This window comes from Crassostrea angulata, chromosome 9 (assembly GCF_025612915.1).
Source record: "Crassostrea angulata isolate pt1a10 chromosome 9, ASM2561291v2, whole genome shotgun sequence".
Taxonomy (NCBI): Eukaryota; Metazoa; Mollusca; class Bivalvia; order Ostreida; family Ostreidae; genus Magallana; species Magallana angulata.
In genome coordinates this window covers 25,947,447-25,966,509 of record NC_069119.1, presented here as the reverse complement: position 1 = coordinate 25,966,509, position 19,063 = coordinate 25,947,447, and the positions used below count along the sequence as shown (strand labels likewise).

At 32.8% G+C, this 19,063-nt stretch overlaps 2 protein-coding genes across 2 annotated transcripts; one reads left to right on the top strand and one right to left on the bottom strand.

Annotated features, from left to right (window-relative positions):
* Window positions 1–3,779: 3,779 nt before the first annotated feature.
* Window positions 3,780–4,561, top strand: LOC128164076 (C1q-related factor-like). Its single transcript, XM_052827806.1, has 2 exons — window positions 3,780–3,974; window positions 4,078–4,561. The coding sequence occupies exons 1-2, from the start codon at window positions 3,785–3,787 to the stop codon at window positions 4,482–4,484; spliced, it is 597 nt and encodes a 198-aa protein (XP_052683766.1). The 5' UTR covers window positions 3,780–3,784; the 3' UTR covers window positions 4,485–4,561.
* An 8,067-nt stretch (window positions 4,562–12,628) lies between these two features.
* Window positions 12,629–18,184, bottom strand: LOC128163819 (pineal opsin-like). Its single transcript, XM_052827487.1, has 3 exons — window positions 17,570–18,184; window positions 16,679–16,751; window positions 12,629–13,786 (listed from the first exon to the last, which is right to left on the bottom strand). The coding sequence occupies exons 1-3, from the start codon at window positions 18,161–18,163 to the stop codon at window positions 13,491–13,493; spliced, it is 963 nt and encodes a 320-aa protein (XP_052683447.1). The 5' UTR covers window positions 18,164–18,184; the 3' UTR covers window positions 12,629–13,490.
* Window positions 18,185–19,063: the final 879 nt, after the last annotated feature.

Here is a 19,063-nt window from a genome sequence, read left to right as displayed (position 1 = left end):
GGGAGATAATTAGGAATTATTGATTTTTTTGAAATTCTTTAAAAATCTTCTTAAGAACTATTTGCCCATGCAGGAAAGCTGAAACTTGTGTGGAAGCATCTGCTGATAGTGTAAACTCAAAGTTGTGAAAATCGTGACCCCCGAAGGTATGGGGCACAATGGGGGTCGAATATGTAAATAGCCGGGTGTGGTGGTCAAATTTTTACATAGGAATATGAAGAGAAAAATCTTTTTTCTAAAAAAACCATTTGCCTAGAAAAGATGAAACTTAACTGAAAGCAACTGCAGATAATGTAGATTCAAATCAAAACCTCGAGGAGAAGGGTGGTGCCAAATTGAGGATCTAATTTTATAAAAGAAAACATTTTAGAAACATCACATATTTTTGAACAAGAATAATAATTTCTCTATATTTAATTTAATATTTCTCTTTTGAATAAAGCAGGCATTTACTTAGATTAGATCTAGATTTGGATAATAAAATAATGAAGAACACTCGCAAGAATGTCTTTGGAGTTAATCAGGCAAAAGAAAATAGCCAATATATGCATTCCTAAAAATGTAGTTGTCATTCGCCCTTCTGATAAACCATTCATGACCATCGCCATAAGACGTAAAATGCGCCAACGTAATAGGATCCATTATAAAGCCAAAAAAATTAACAGTGACTACCAATGGAACAAATATCGTTGCTTAAGAAATCAGATTATTGACATGGTTCGTATTGAAAAAAAATAACTATCAGCAAAAACTTACATCACAAATACTAGATAAATCAATTCCTCCTGGTAAATGGTGGCAATTAGTTAAATCATTATCAAAGAGTAACAATAAAAAAAAAGTACCACCTCCAATAAAATCAAATGGTAAAATACATATACACCCAGTAGATAAAGCATCAGAACTTAACATTTTGCAAGCATATCACATATAAAAAAACAATTAATGAACCCAGGCTTCCACCTAAGGGCCCAGGGCCCCCTCACAGCGTAGAAAGAATTAACATCACAGCCCAAGATGTTGTTGATCAACTATCAAATCTAAATATCACCAAACCTCCAGGCCCAGACGGTATCTCACCTAAGATTCTTAAAAATATCATACATTCAATCAAGCATCCAATCGCTAAATTATTTAACCTTACACTTCAAAATCAAGAATTACCTTTTAAATGGAAATTGTCACATATTACACCAAGGGCAACCCAGAGGACCCCTCAAACTATAGACCAATTGCACTCACATGCACCTTATGCAAAATACTGGAAAAAAATTCTTTTCAAAAACCTGCACAATGATATGAAGGATCACAATCTTTTATTTAAAAACCAATCAGGATTTCAGCCCTCTGATTCCACTATTAATCAGCTTACTGAAATTTATAATACATTGTATAATAATATATAACCTTGATAAAGGTAAAGATATTATGTTCATATTTTGTGACATATCAAAAGCATTTGATAAGGTCTGGCATAAAGGTCTCACCTATAAGTTACAAAAATATGGAATCAGAGGAGAAATCCTTGGATGGATAGAAAACTATATTACTGATAGAACACAAAAGGTTGTCATTGAGGGCTATTCTTCAGGAATCGAAACCACTAATGCAGGAGTACCCCAGGGGGTCAGTACTAGGACCCTTCCTCTTTCTTATTTACATTAATGATATTGTTGAAAATATATGCAACCAAATAAGACTCTTTGCAGATGACACATCACTTTTTGTAGTAGTTGATTATAATGATAATAATTCAGCTAAAACATTAACAGCTGATCTTGAAAAAAATCAAACAGTGGTCAAATCAATGGCTGGTGGATTTTAATCCAAACAAAACAATAAATGTTAACTTTTCCAGAAAGAAAAAAACCATCCCCAGGTCTCTTTTGGTAACACTATAAACAATATTATCCAAAAAAATAATCATTGTCATTTAGGACTTACTTTGCAATCAAATGGTGGATGGTCACATCATATATCAAGTATCTACGAAAAAGCATGCCAAACATTGAACATGCTACGCATTCTTAAATACAAAATAAATAGGGAATCATTGATTAAAATATACTTTGCATTTATTCGCCCTGTGTTAGAGTATGTTGATGTAGTCTGGGACAATTGTATAGATGAACAAAGTTATGTATTGGAAAGTATACAGACTGAATCTGCAATAATAATTTCTGTTCCACTGGCGTCGGAAGCAAATTGAAAGTGGGGGGGGGGGGGGGCTAACCTAATCCTCAGAAATATTGAGAAAAAAGTAATTCCCAAAATCATGGAAATCCTAATCCGGGGGGGGGGGGGGGGGGGGGGGGGGGGGGGGGGGCTAGTATGCTTCTGAATCCAACTTCTCAATCTTTCAAGGTAAATTAAGGAACAATAATCTTTCCTGCGAGAAAAAATGGGGGGGGGGGGCTGAACTCTCTATCATGCTATGTTTCTAATGGTTAGGTATAACTATGCAAAAAAAGTGTGGGGGGGGGGGGGGGGGGGCTAAGCCCCCCTACACCCCCGGTTCCGACGCCTATGTGTTCTTAGACGAAACTCATCTAAACAATACCTATTATATCAGGAATTAGGCAGGGAAACGCTTAAGAAACGTAGAAATAACCATAAATTAATATTATTGTTCAAATATATATATTTATTACATATCTAATAATAAATACATGTTTTTAGCATATGTGATACAGATGACATCACAAAACTCATATCAGCCTCTGGGGCTGATACAGGTTATCAGCCCTAGGGCTGATACGGATCCGTATCACACCCCGTGCGGAACTCATCTGCCTTTTTCCGTTTCTGCATTTGTGCATGTTAACAGACGAAAAATAAAACATTTCTTACATTCTGCATTTTTAAATGCAGTTGAAAACTTCAGTTTTGGAGCAGTAAATTTTAAAACACGAGGAAATTCCGGTTCTTTAGCTGCATATTTTTATTTAATACATGTACAGACTACTTTCAAAAAATATTTAAAATCAATTTGTTAAAGTTCATGCTTTTTAAATTTTTATTACTATTTAGTATGTAATAAATATAATAATAAATACCCTTTTCCATATCACAGCCAGTATCAGTCGGAGACTCCAATATCATCCCGAGGGCCGAATGCCCAATACTGTCATTTTAAAGACTCGTGCTTAAATAAATCCGCTTTAAAAAGTTCATGCATATAAAGCTACCTTTGTGATATCCTTTCAGTTTAAGGTGGTGTGGGACATTTCCATGTTATGACGTATTGTTTATCGAAATAAACAATAAAACCAAGTGCAATTATGTAAGTAGTTTCTTTCCCAATAACAGCATAGCGCAGTGGGTTAGAGGTTTAATTATAATTCTGAATGTCATGAGTTCGGATCCCTCTGAGGGTTTTACAATTTTTACCTCTCCATATATTTTTTAAAAGCTTTTTTTTTTTTGTTAAATATTGTAAAATGTGAACATTCTAAACCGGTGAAAGGATTTCAATTATAATGTTCTTGAATCCACATCAATATCGACAGATGTCCCATACCACCTTAACACATCGAGTTTTGGAATATATATATGTACATGTACAATGTTATTGTCTGTATTAATTGATAGTTTTTAAATAAAAAGCCACTCTAGTTCTAAAAAATGCATGATAGTCTTCACATTCAAGCTGTTATGTTAGGTAAAATGAGAAAATAATGTAGTTATTGCATGATAGCATGGTGTGACAGGTGTTGTTCATATCTGTTTTTATATAAACCGACAGAAATGAGCCTAGCCATTGTTCATTTGGAATTTCAGAAAAATGCTACTGGCCCTTCTGTTTGCGTCGACGTTAGCTATAGGTGTACTGAGCCTGAAACCCAGCAGTATTGATGTACAGACAGACAAACGGACAGAATCTGATTTGATAAAATCGTTGATCTTCGACAATACCAAAGGAACGATAACCCTGGATTCCTCAGCTCTAAAACTACTAATGGAACTGTCTTCAAGTAAATATATATCAAAGATCAATTTTCATCTGAAATTAAGTCTTTAATTGTTTACTTTATGTCGTATAATATATATAACATGTTTGGTGTGATGTAATTCCAGATTCTTCGAACACTCTACGGCAAGTCAGTTTTTCAGTCGCTTTAAGATCAAAGGAACTGAGGCTTGGAGCTGGACAAACAGTAAAATATGACGCAGTCTTGACAAATGATGGCAACGGATATGACGACAGAACGGGAGTGTTCACGTGTCCTGTGGCGGGAACCTATATGTTTGTTGTCGATTCCTTATCTTTTCCAGGAATCTGGTTACACGTGAAAGTCAACAAGAAAACAGTCGGTAGTCTTCATGTGTCTTCTGGGCACAACGCAAACTCAACAAGTCAAATAAGCAGAACAGTCATTGTGAAGTTGAAGTCTGGGGACCATGTCAAAATTGAAAATGGTGTAAAGAACGGTTACATACATCCTTACCTGTATTCAGGATTCACAGGAGTCCTTATATACTGACTAAGGTTTCACAAACCGGATGACGCAGTTTGTCCATTTTAATAGAAAGCAAGTTCTGTCTTATCATTATAAAGAATAAATAATAGGAATGTTAGTGTTTTGTCATTTTTTTTTATTTCAGAGCTATCAATAAGACTTTAACATTGTTTACATTCTAGAAAATCATGTATTAAAATGAAAGGATGTCACAAGGATAGTTTTAAACGCATGACGATTTTATAGCGGGGTTTTTTTTTTTTGAAGCATGAATCCTTAAAATGATATTGTTGTGTTTTGTACTAGAAAATAATAAAATTAAAACTGTTTCTGCTATTGTCGTCGGAAGATGACAAAACTATATCACTATTTATGCAATTTTCACTAATTGGTTATGAAACAATTCACTGGTTTCACAGAAAAGGAATGCCGCACCAAATAGCATTTGAATAAATAACGCCAACTATAGACTTGCTTCACATTCTAGTCTGCGAAAAAAAAAAACAGAATAAAAAATCGTAGTAAATGGGAACAATTATGTTCTTAGTTCGTTACACTCAAACGAACATAAATCGTTTACCATATAAAACAACACATTATTATAGGATAGGAGGCGAAGCGCTCAGATTTTATTCAACCACATTACATAAATTCTCTTTTTCTGTTTCTTATCAAATCCAATCACAGTAAATCAACTCGATCAATCAATCTCTCGTTTAACTCCATCCATATGTACAATCATCAAACTACAAAAGATAAATTATAACTTTAATACTGATAGCACATCGATTATTACAAATAACATATCATAACAAGGGTTGGGTGGGTGGGAATATCTCTAATACGTGAACTAAGTTAAGAATCTGAGCCTTCGAATGGCTCATTTACCAAATACACACCCTTATATAACATCTCCACTCATGCGTACTTGTTACTATATAAATAGCCAATCATTGTAAAAACCAATCACCCGTACCAAAACAAACCCGCCTACTTTCCCCACATGTACAAATAATGTTCAGTACCCATGATAAATACATAGTCTTGCGGTGGAAGCAATTAGATGTTTTTTTGTGAAGAAAGAGTGAGGTTTAAATTACAAACATGACATGTACAAAAAAAAAATTTCTTTCACACACAGAAGCCGATAAGACACGATTTCAACTAAGGTATGAAAACCTAGAAAAGACTTAAAGAAAGTTATTCATATTTCCTAATGAAGTTAAAAACCTGTACTCTAACAAAGTCAGCTTCTCCGATGCCCGATACTTATTACGCAATTAAGAACCAATCACTTGACCACTTGCTTATCAAAACATGTAGATTTCGGTTCAGATCAATGGGGAAGATAAGTATATGTCCTAATGAAGTTGAATATATATACTCTAATAAAATAAGTTCAAACTAAGCTTGATTCAGATATGAAAATTATTGCTCCAAAAAATAATATATTTTTTCCGATAGTAACATAAAAAGAAACCAGTTAGCGCATCATAGTGAAAATGCCATCAGATCATAGGCAATGTACAATGCTAATGCTTGTTGAAGTACAACTTGTAATAAACTTTTAATAAACACCATTAAAACACTTTAGCTTTCAAAAAAAAAAAAAAGAATAGATTATCTATATTTATTTTATGTAGAGGAAAAATACATATACATATTAAAGTAAATATTGAATTTTACAATATTTTTTACAATTAACTATGTCAAAATACGTTATGGAACCATGGCGTGTAGATATTTCATTTGTGATCAAAGAAATGAATTTACAAATATAAGGAATTAAAAATAAAGAGTGATATGTTAAGTTGTATTGAGTGTTCATAAGCCCCCTTCCTTCAGACTTTAAATGATCGCGTCATACAGTACTTGTATGTTACGTCATTTCATCATTCCATACATCACGTGATTTGAAAAACGAAGAGTGCTTGAATATAGAATTTTTATATATATTACTGAGTATTCATGTCCAAGCGCGGTTCAAGAAAAATTTTCGGAGGGATCTGAGGGATATTTAAGTTAACCATAGGTAGGAGATTTTTTGAGTCATATTTTCGGTAATTTTATTATATGAATTAAAGAACTTTGAAAATCTCACAAAGGGGGGGGGGGGGCTAAATTCGCACATGATGTCGTATGTTAGATTATCAAACTAGCCTCCTTGTCTGTTCAAATTAAACAAATACAGTATCAGAATGAAAAATTAAATCCAACAAAAATCAATTTGTCTATTAAATATTTTTATAGAGTTGTTGGTTGTTGTGCCACTTCGTAGAGTAACGTTACTTGACTGTTGAGTAATTGAAACAATACTTGGCCGTTGAGTCATGTCTACAGTACATGTACACATTAATGTACCAAGAAGTAACTAGCTATTCACAGTGTTGTGAAAATTAAAAGAATGAATTATTTTTATTCAAACATGCATAAAAATTTATGCCCTTGAATACTTGTTTCATCAAAGCGAGAGAGAGAGAGAGAGAGAGAGAGAGAGAGAGAGAGAGAGAGAGAGAGAGAGAGAGAGAGAGAGAGAGAGAGAATAGCAACGGAGATCATTTTAATTAAATCACAGTTTTTTTGTCAGTGGGAGTTGATTTTATTTTTCGGCTCAACCTGCCAATCAATCATAGCACTCACGTAATGCGCCTCGTGCTGCTTAATTCATTAACACAAGAGTACATGTAAATATCTACAATAATAAATCAAATAAGATTTTAATAGAAATTCTACTGAGATTTCTTTTCCCTGTAGGATTTTCACTCTATCGATTGTACGATTAAATATTAGAATATTGGCATATTTATGTGATTTTCATTTCTTTTGATAGTGCTAACCTCGCCCCCCCCCCCCCCCCCCAACAATACATCATTTGAATTTGGACTGTAGATTTGATCCAAAGTTGATCCCATACACAGACATACTAAAGACACTAAAATGTATATACATGTATTACAAACTGGCCCTAATCATTTAAGATACAGTTATTCACATATACTGTAGATTCTTAAACAAACGCCAGAAATTAAAATATCCAAGTTAAAGGGGCATGGTCACGATTTTGGTTAATTTTTTTTTCCTTTTTCAATATTTACAATGCTTCAGAAAGGCATTTTTAATAAGCAACCGAAATTTGAGTGTCATTTGTTAAGTTATGAGCGAGATATAAATCTTGAAGTTCTTCGCTATGTAAACAGAGCGTTTGTTTACATTTTGAACGTTGAAGTAAAAATGTCAGTTTTAAACCTAAAACGAATACGTTAAACATTACGAACTGTTTATCTATGCTAAAAATAAATAAAAAGATAGAAAAATAAGCTGGAAAAAGATTTTTACAGGTATACTCAACCTATGTAAACAAAAACAGGGCACGGGCCTTGTTTACATAGGTTGAATTGTGAGCCCTGTATCTTGCTTATATCTCTACGAATGACTCTCAAATTTTATTTGATCATAAAAAATGCATTTCTTAAGCATTGTAAATAATCAAAACATAAAAACAGAATTTGACCAAAGTCCTGACCATGCCCCTTTAAATCTTGAGAAGCACATTATGCAGCATTTTTAGAAATCTATGAACTACAAATAAAACTTTAATATTAAATACACAGTTTTTTTTAAGTTAATATTCTTGTGTTTGATTAAAATGACAGAATCGAAGATTTACTCCGTAAAAGAACGAATCTACTAATGTGCTCCAAATTCAAGATACGTTGTATTTCTCTTTAACACTTATTCCAAAATTAATAAAAAAAAAAATTATAAAAATATATTTATATTTTATGTGTAAATAATATATACGAGTTGTCATTCTTTAGTGAATAGGATTCTGCTAATTAAAGCAATGTACTATACTGTTAAGCTAATCTGAAGGTATTTCATCAATATGCATAATAAATGTAATAAAGAGAGTATATAATCTTAAAGTTCACTGTTATATACATGTATCTTATAGTAATATCCTGAATTACCGAAGTCATTAGGTTTGTAGAACCATTTTAACAAGGCCTTGGACTTTCAATAAGACGTAACTATCTATTTCTTGCGTCAAAACAATTTAATAATGACGTTGGTTTCAAGCGAAATATACACTGATTGCGTGGTCTTAGCTAAAAAGCAAGACAAATCTTGTTGATTTCAAAGAGCCATGGCTGAGTGGCCAGCAATGAAATAAACAAGTCTACGTCACGTTGCTGTTTGACACAACTACCCAAAGTCCAAGCTCCTGTTAAAAATGGTTCTAATATATTTAACTAATCACAACACAAATATTATTGAAGCTATGGTCAATAAACTTAAAAGTTAATGAACTATACAAATAAAATAGTTCTATTATAACTTGATAATTGAATAAATAACCTCTGACATCAGTCATACGTCAGCACACAATATTTTCACACCATTTCCACAAATCATGATCGAAGAGATTAAGCTAACGTTTTGTTTGGTATCTTAAAAAGACCTCCAACTGGTTGATGTTAGATCAGTAAACTTCATTAGACACATGTGGTTATCGTCAAACACTCCCAAGTTATTGCTTGTTTGATATTGTTCGATATGTACATAAGAACTATAGGTCAGCAAACTTAATAGATTGAATATGTGGTTTATTGCTGGTTGGATATTGTTCGATATGTACATGTAAACTATAGATCAGCAAATAAATAACTAAATAAAATATGTCGTTTTCGTCAAACGGCCCTAACTTGCTGCTATCTGGATAGTGTAAGATCAGTGAACTATAGATCAGGTTTGTACATTATGAAGAACACTGTCTCTTGGATCAGAAACTCTATAATCCTTTCCATATGATGAATAGGTCTAAAGGTTCTCCATGTACCTCAACCAATCGGTTAAAATTCTAACAAAATAAACTTGCATGATAAGTAATATCTTTCGTCATATGAAGTTATTGTAAAGGATATTTCCTTCAATAGTGTCTATTTCCCTACAATGAAAATTAAAATTCAACTCTGTGTGTTTAAGGTCTTTCGATTGTCGTGTGACGTCATTGTGAGCAATCCGGAATATTTTATCGTTATCGGTTATAATAATAGTGTTATGTGGTGCATAGTTTTGCCAATATTTCTTGATTTATACTTGTGTTTAACACATTTTAAGCTATGTAAAGTGAAATGACACCAATGTTTAACAATTCATAGAGAGTAATCGCTGAATTCAATGAAAAACTGATAAAACCGTATATAGGCAAACTTGACAGAGACCACAATTCATAAGTTTTTTACCAGGCAAGGTAAACATTTCTTTGCAGATTTCGATAGGATATATAATGAATTACAAATGTACCAATTTTCAGTGAGTTTGAACCATTATTTCAAAAGATATAGACGTTTTATGTTGCGAAACTGTACTTATTCATGGTTGAAAAATCGTATCAAAATGCACTGTAAATGTGATAGCTTTCATACTGGCAATTTTAAATGGCCTTAAAATGTTAAAATATTTAAAATGAAGGATTGCGATTAATTTCTTTTAAAAATTGCTTTATTATATCGAAATTAGTTAAAATAAATGTGATGTTTGATAAGAGAGCAGTCGTTGCTCTAACTGTCCTGATAGTGTACTTGTGTTAGCTCCTACAGCATGAACAAAATATTTGCAACATACCAATATTTAACTTTAATTTGATTGTTTGCATATTAATCATCAAATTTAAACAAAAATTACACAGATTAAACCATAAAAACATCGAGGGTGGAGAAACCTTAAGTCAGATCAAACTAGTTTTCTGCGTATATTCACTTTCTACAGTTATATCATTCCTCAACAAGCTAAGCTGGTCCAAATTTGGTCTAAATAAACCTTATCACAATCACAGACAAATTTTAGCACACAATAAATTGGTTTTGTTTTGATACCTGTATATCATCCTACCTGATTAGAAGAATTCTCTGTGTACATTCCGTCTGGGCTGAGATGACAGTTTCCATCATCGCAATTGGGTGGAATGATGCCCCCAAGCGACGATCCGAAACTAAAACACTAGTTAAAACTTAGTACTTTTTCACTGTGTTGTAAACCAGCTTTTATTCATGACGACGGCAGAACCGTCAAAATACTTAGAGTTCGGGTTTACATGGATAGTCAATTGTTTTTTATACGTGATCATGGGAACTTAACTTAATAAAATGGCTTGTAGAACCAATGATTTAAGATTGTGTTTCGTAATCTAAAGACGTACATTTTGTTAGACCACAAAATGCCAAAGAAGTGCATTTTATGAAAAAATGAACATACAAAGATGCAAAATTGAATGGGTTTTGTTCGTTGGAAATATTTTTTAAAACCATTAAAGCGTTGTTTAATATTCTAATGCCGAGTTTTGAGTTTCTCCAGAAGCCCAATTAAGTTTCGGTCATAGGTAACGGCTTGAACAATTAATACCATATAAAATGGCGATTGCAAAGTAAAAAGTTTTGAGTTTCTCCAGAAGCCCAATCAAGTTTCGGTCATAGGTAACGGCTTGAACAATTTAGACCATATAAAATAACCTATTTACAAAATACCTTATTTTACAATTTTACAATATTCGACCAAAACATACGTTTTTCAAATTCTTTGGAAAGGCAAAAATTTAAAAGCCACAGCAGGATTCCTCCTCATAATTTGCAGATTCGTAAATTACGCTCTGATCAATTGCGCTTTGCTGTTAGGTAACATTTTTGGAAAAGAAAACATTTGTAAAGTTATACTAGACTTTATTGTTTATTTCTATAGGAAGTACGTCAAAACATGGAGGTGTCCTATACCACCTTTAGAGGGTTTGATGGTCGTGGAAAATTTTAGACATAAGTAACCATTTTTTGGGTGAAGAGTCTTGTATAAAGAAAAAGGCCAAAATTTTAAAGCTGATATACTTTAATGCTATTTTTTTTAACCGTTATACGAGTACTCGTTGATTTATTGTATTAATTATAATGAATAATGTTTCTGTCATGTAAATCGGGTCTTTAAATCAAAACTTTACACAAACGTTAAGCGGACTCGATGGTCGTTGCTGTATTTAGACTGTATTGATCTTGTTTAGAAGAAGAGCTCTATATAAAAAATAAAGGGGGAAAAAATCAAATTTAAAAAGTAAAATATATTTTTATTTTTTTACTAGATAAAAGTTTATAGATAAATAAAACATAACCAAAAAATTCTAGGTAGTTCTGATGGTTAATTTATATACTATCGAGCCTCATTGAATTTTAAAAGGTAATGGTTGTCACAATTATGTTCCCATACTTTTCGTTGAGTTTTAGTATCTAAAATTTGTTTGAAATGTATTAATTTTGAGCTATTTACTGATTTTTGCTTGCATGAGTGGTCACTGGGTGTATACGTAGTGCCTATGATAAGAATTGTAAGTGCGCCCGGACAACTAAACTTTTACAACAATGTACACGTAATGAATCAGCTACGATATCTAGATGACACATACTATTTATTTTCACCTAACGATAAGCCGGCTTAAAGCCGGTACCTTTACCTAATTAATTAAATCACAGTTTTTTTTAATCTTGTTGAAAAAAAACCCTATAAACCAGTGTTATTCAACACACTATGTCCAATAATTATGCCAGTGCCAATGTGGCTTGTTTGCACCCGCTAACGATGCTTTCTTTTCATGAAAATTCATTCATATACTACAAAAAATAGACCAATGAATAGAGGGTATATACATGTTTGTATTAGTCAATTGTTATTGATATTGATTCCACCGTCAGCCTGTCAGATGAGATATCTACCTTTGAAAACTTTTTCCTACGGGATTTATATCCCGAATGAAAAAAACCCTATAGGATCTGAAAAATGTACTATTGAAATAAAAGAGCTTCCTACAGGATTTTTAATTCCGATGGAATTTAAACAAAAATTCTGAAAGATTTCAAAATCCGATAGACAATCTTTATAACCCGTGGGAAATAACTATATGTACCTGTCTGAATAAAATTCTGAATTAAAATATCTCACCTTTTAGGCAATGTTAATCAATTAAAAAGTTGCCATATACTATCTAGGCAAAGGTTTATTTTTTTATATCTATGGACTTTTTACTGTACTTATCCAGTGCAAAAAAAAAAAAATAAAAAAAATAAAAAAAGAATAATAAAAAACACGTTTCGCATACCATATCAATCTATTAATCATGATAATAGAGGTTCATTTACTATAAAATTTATTCATATTTTGTTGACAATCTTACAATCACGATAAGAAAGTGTTTTCAATTTCATTGACATACTTACGATCATATTAAGACATGTCATTCTTGCGATCACTACACACTGAAGACAGACACAGATCCAGACATCTCATTTCGTCGTGTTATTTACGAGTACCTTAAGACCATGAACTGAATTTGCTAGGTAATGTATATTCAGTTAGAATTCAGTTAAGATCAATTATGCTCATCAAGTTGTTGGTTTAAATGATGAAGCTAATTAATTATTAATATAATACATGAAATGAACAAAATTATTCACACATCTTAAATTTGAGAAAATGACAATTATAACAAACCCAAGATGTTGTTAGATGGCTAGAGATAACGAATATCATTTCAAAATTTGATAAAATATGAAAAATATGTACATATGTAATTCTTGACTCAACAAAACCTTATTGTAAGCTTATAAACATGAAATAAACAAGCACCAATTTACACCTAAGACTCCCGATCGGGAGAAGATCATACTGAAAAACTAATCGTAAGCTTAAAAAACTGAAAAAAAGCACCAATTTACACTAGAGACTCTCGATTCGGAGAAGATAACAAGAACCTGGTCGTAGGTTTATAAACATGAAAAAAAAAACAAGCACCAATTTACACCTAAGACTCCTGATCGGGAGAAGATACCAAAAAACTGATCGTAAGCATAAAAATCTGAAGAGAAAAAAACTGATCGTAAGCTTATAAACATGAAAAAACAAGCACCAATTTACACTTGAGACGTGAGATCGGGAAAAAGTACCAAAAAACTGATTAAGCTTATAAACATGAAAAATAAAACAAGCACCAATTTACACTTGGGACTTCCTATCCGGGGAAGATACCAAAGTTTGAAGAGTTGTATCCTTTCTGGTAAGGTTAACCGATCTTCGTTTGGCGAAGAAAAAATTGTAGAATCCACAACGTTGCCGACACATTTTCCGGAACTCAGAATCGCGCAGAAAGTAAATGAGTGGGTTCCACATGGCGGACGACTTGGCGAATAGCCCAGGTACACTAACGGTTTTATAACCCATAGACAGTGTATTCGTTGTCATTTGATGTACAGCGTAAATAGTGTAAGGAGCCCAGGACAACAGAAAAAAGGCTGCAATGAACAAATTTTAAAATCATTCAACCTTAATTCATTATAAACAAATCACGTATATTTGCAGTTCGCTGGTTCGTGGAAAAGAAGATACATGTATGTGCTTACAGGAATAAAACAAAAATTTGATGCATCTTAATTTGATTAAAATATATATAAAGATTAAACCTGAATACAGAAAATTAGAGATTTTGATATTTATCTCATTTAAATCAAATAAGTATTTTCTTTGCCATATGGCGATCAAACTAGTTTAAGTGAATTCGTTAGTCTATACATTCTTTTTATTATTTAAAAGTGCATTCAAATGACTTTTGTTTTGTTTATTTCATAGAAAAATCTCAACTGTAACGTTTATTTGAACGCCTATATTAAGGTATTATGTTTGCATCGATAGCCGGTTTCTAGTTTTACACATGTACGTTTGACGTTGACATTGTATGAATTATTTAAGGAAAAATTTAGAACCGTTCTCTGAGTTTTATAAGATGATCAAATACGGTCGAGGGGGGTGGGGGTGGGGGTGGGGGGGATAAAGGGATCAAATCAAATAAAGCATGAAAAGGCTTCATTTATGATAGATTTGAACCTGACCGTATTTGATCTTCTCTTAATTTCCAAAGAATGATTCATTACTAATATCTGTGAAATTTTCATTAATTGTAGGATTAATTAAATATTCCAAAAAAGTCTGTTCATTACAAGATCGATTTGTAGTGTGATTACAGACTGGCCTTGGAAAATGTAAGCATTGCATAATTGAGAGCACGAACTCTCCACTTGAACGATTTGACCACGGACTTCCAAGTAGTTAATTATTAATTGGAAGAGATGGCCGTTTCTTTTGTGTAACGTCCATATTGACAGTTTTCGTAACTATATTTGCTTATCTTTCATTGGTAAGTGAAAAAAAAGGAGATTCAGATATACATGTACATATTAATCATATATTTTTCTTGAAATTTTTCTTTCATACACATGTACATGCTCTTAATTTGGCGATCATTGAAGAAAAATATCCACACGTATTAATATATTTCTCTGGTCGCAACCATTATCCGTATGAAACACCAAGAGTAAGTAGCATTTTATTGTCTAAGACAACTAGATGGTCGTGACCATTTTTTAGACTGTATTAATCTCCTTAAAAAAGAGAGCTCTATATGAAAATATAGGAAATCAGCGTTTAAAAAAAATATTAGATTTTTTTAAACTTAACATTAGTATCAGACCAAAAAAAAATAGGTATAAATCTGACGGGTGAAAATATTGGGAAACATTATTATTATCCTTGTTTGTCCCTTTTTTCATATTTAGTAAAATAAATAATCTAAATACATGTAAAGCCCGTGATGCTAGGGTTGATGCCTGCTATACGTACAATGAATGTTTATTATATATAATTGACGAACGGAATAATTCTCGGCAAAGTAATTATCACTTTTTATCACAGGATGAAGCTCTGTCATTCAGGAAACTGAAATATGTCTGAAAGGTAACCGAAATATGACTGAAAGGTAACCGAAATATGACTGAAAGGTAACCGAAATATGACTGGTAGGTAACCGAAATATGACTGAAAGGTAACCGAAATATGTCTGAAATGTAACCGAAATATGACTGAAAGGTAACCGAAATATGACTGGTAGGTAACCGAAATATGACTGGTAGGTAACCGAAATATGACTGAATGGTAACCGAAATATGACTGGTAGGTAAACGAAATATGACTGAATGGCATACCTCTGCATTTCAGTCACCTTTCCAGACCTTTTAGTTAACATTTAGTTGAGTGAATGACACAGTCAGCTTCATCCTGTGAATTTTATCCTTTGTGGTCAACAAATTAACCTTCAGATTTATCCTTAACTTCTTAATATGATATTTATGTGAAGGGTATCATTGTATATCGGACAGGATTTATGTAGGCAATGCCTGCTATCCCACCGTTTATGTGATCTATCGCATAATAGAATATTGTTTGAATTAAAGGATATCATTGTTGATTCATCTTCATGTGAAGCTACATGTATCTAACGATAAATCTAGCTTTGATGACACTAATGACATTGATGTTTCTCACACATCTTTGTTTGCGCTGACAATGCTTTTTCGACCAAGATTTTAATTTTGCGACCTCTTTTGCGTTCGTTTTTTTTGTAGTCATATAATATACTAGATTAAACCTACTTGCACAGGATTAGTCGAGTAAAAGAGACAGAATTCAAGAAGAGGATAATTAAAATATTTTTACAACCCTGGCCTTTTTACCACTACCCCTTCTTCCTTTCTTTTCAAAAGATTTTTCTTCATGTATCAGTCTCTTGATTTTTATAAGCAAATATCATTTCTACAGTCTAAAATAGTAATTTTTTGTTGAACTAGTAATTTTTGTGCATTTTGTGATATTTTATCCATTTTCGACCACTTTTCAAATTGCCAAAGTTCAAGAGACATTTCTTCAAACTAAAATGGGATTCGATGTCACTATACGCCACTGAAAATAATATTTTAGGAAGTGTATGCAACTCGAGGAGGAAGGAGAATGATTTCATGAATTGAAAATTTATTTTTATTTGTGTGAAAGATATCTGATTTTCTTCTTGATTTTACGTAATAATATATAGCTTCGTCATTTAGGTCAATTAACACCACGGTTATTCGGGTGTTTTTGGTTTCCTTTTCTTTTTTGGACATCCGTCGGTCAAGATAGTTATTAAATATTAGCTAAAACCAAAATGGACGACACTGGCGATATTGATTATTGTTACTGTGTTGCAGAAAATAATGAAGAGTACAGTTGTGTGCTCTTTCATAAGCCTCTTGTGAGGCTTTTATATAGAAATAATTCGCCAGTCTAATGTCATTTGCAACAAAATAATTAAAAATTACCTATCATGATCAAGATCGTGTAGCTGACATGTAATTTCCTGCTGCGAGTATGGAGTTTTGATTGTCTTTTTACCTGAAAATGATGCAAAAACAGTATTAAAGAGGATAATATCTTAATATCTAATTTGACATAAATTAAATGAGAGCGTTCAAAAGATATTGTATTAAAGCGTTTGACCATCTAATTTGCTACGTTTTCAAAAAATATGACAGGTTTTTTTCTGTAACGATTGTTTGAATGTTTAAATTTAAAGCAGTTATGTTTTATTATTATTTTTTCAAATATTCTGCACAAAATAGATTTAAATGATCTAGGCAGTCCGTTTCCTTCATAGTCTAAAGCCTTTTTTGTCATAATGTTGTAAATATATATCCAAATATCGGGTCAACATAACTGTATTGCATATACTTTTTTTGACAAGCTTTTTGTACATGCATAAATAAAACTTTTAGTCTGCAATACTGGATATTTACAGTGTAAGTCGCCTACAGTAGTATTCGTGCAATAAGTTCATTATCAAATTAAATGAAAAACAACAAAATCGATTAGCAACAAACAAATAGAGAACATAATTATGAGGACATTATATTGGCAAATAATTAGAACCATTTTAACAAGAACTTGGACCTTGGGTAGTTGAGTCAAAGGGCATTGTGACGTAGACTTGTCTATTTCATTGTAGGCCACTCAGCCATGGCTCTTTGAAATCAACAGGATTTGTCTGGTTTTTGAGCAAAAACTACGCAATCGGTGTATATTTCGCTTGAAACCAGCGCCATTTTAACTTGTTCTGACGCAAGAAATAGATGGTTACATCCGTGTGAAAGTCCAAGGTCTTGTTAAAGTGGTTCTATAATTTCCTTAAGTTGTCTTTTAAAAAACAGCCTTACCGCTAAGATGATCTTTGAGTACGATACACAGATGATAAGAAGCGGGAAAAGGAAACAGGTCACAATCATGAATATGTTGAAGGACCTGTCCCCTCGCGAATTGCTGTCCCATACTGGCTCGCAAGACACTCCGGCTTCATTTGGCAGGTATGTATTCCATCCTAAAACTGGACAAAGAGCTACAGCAAGGCAGTACCCATAGCATCCATATAATATCCTTCGGGCATGACATGCCCGCAGTTTAAAGTTCGGGTTGGTGATTATGACGTAACGAGTAAACGAGATGGAGGAAAGAACAGCGATCTGCGACAATCCCGAAAATGTCATTACAACCCCTTGGACTTGGCAGACTGGAAAACGGAGAAGATAAGAACCGACAAGATAAGCAAGACCTGTGATGAATGTTCCCGAGGCAGACATGAAAAAATCCACACTGCACAGCCCAAGTAGAAGAACAGCGAAAGTGTTTCTCGATTTTTGTCTGACTAGAAGGATGATCAAAATCCCATTCATAAGAATAGAGGCTAAACTTATGAACAAGTATAGAGCTCCGTATAAATGACTTAACAACAGATCCATTTCTGCTTCGGTCATTTGTGCATCCCTTGTCCAGCCTCAAACTCTCACATTATTCCGGTCCATTGATAACTAAGAATAATTTTTGTTAAACAAAAGAAAGAGAAAACACGTAAATCAGTTGACAGTGGTGATCCAAAAGCAGGACAAAAGAGAAATGAAATAGAAATGTTAACGTCTGCGACAAAATGAAAAATCAACCTAAATGAGGATGTTCTCAGCCAATTATATATATACTCATACAAATCGGAAACACTGACAACGTCACTTAGTACATTAGCCAGACTCGCCTTTTTATTGGATTTCAATAAAAAAAAACTACGGTGCTAAATGTATTATTGGATATACAGAATGCTGAATAATTAGATTTCTTCCAACTGTTAAGGATATGGTTATCATGCGTTATTCACATGAACACGTAATTGCTATGCAAGCCTTACATTAATTACGTTAATTCAGAACAGAGTTTGATATAATTTATATTTGACTTTCACTGTTTGCATTTTTAAAAAGGGTGCCCCGATTTTCATGAATCTGCATTAACCTTAACTAATGCAAACAATTTTGAAACTTACCTAGGGGTCGGAGGCCTTGGCTGTGACTATAATGATTTGCAATGTTTGCTTCTAAAGCTTTTGGAATGTCAATTAAAGAAAAATGACCTGAATAGTAGGCGTTAACTAAGACTTGCAGCGTATTAGTCAAATAAAGACCAAACACAATAAAGTCTTTAGTAATCTATATCTATTTTTGCACTTTCCAGTATGTTTGATATCGAAATAGTGTTTTTTGACCCGTTTTCTTTCTTTTTCTTCTGACCAGTTTCGAGAATTTTAGGATATTTTGCGGTATTTAGGACACAATATGTAGATGAAAATATTACCAGTTAATTCTGTAAACGTACTATATTTGGCGGAA

Bases quoted from the DNA above. Each gene is read 5' to 3' on its own strand.
- LOC128163819 (XM_052827487.1), bottom strand. From the start codon at position 18,163: ATGACCGAAGCAGAAATGGATCTGTTGTTAAGTCATTTATACGGAGCT. The intron at 16,752-17,569 runs GTAAGGCTGTTT...CATCATTTTCAG, and splicing joins ACTCAAAGATCATCTTAGCG to GTAAAAAGACAATCAAAACT. The intron at 13,787-16,678 runs GTAATTTTTAAT...TGTTCATTGCAG, and splicing joins CACGATCTTGATCATGATAG to CCTTTTTTCTGTTGTCCTGG.
- LOC128164076 (XM_052827806.1), top strand. From the start codon at position 3,785: ATGCTACTGGCCCTTCTGTTTGCGTCGACGTTAGCTATAGGTGTACTG. The intron at 3,975-4,077 runs GTAAATATATAT...ATGTAATTCCAG, and splicing joins ACTAATGGAACTGTCTTCAA to ATTCTTCGAACACTCTACGG.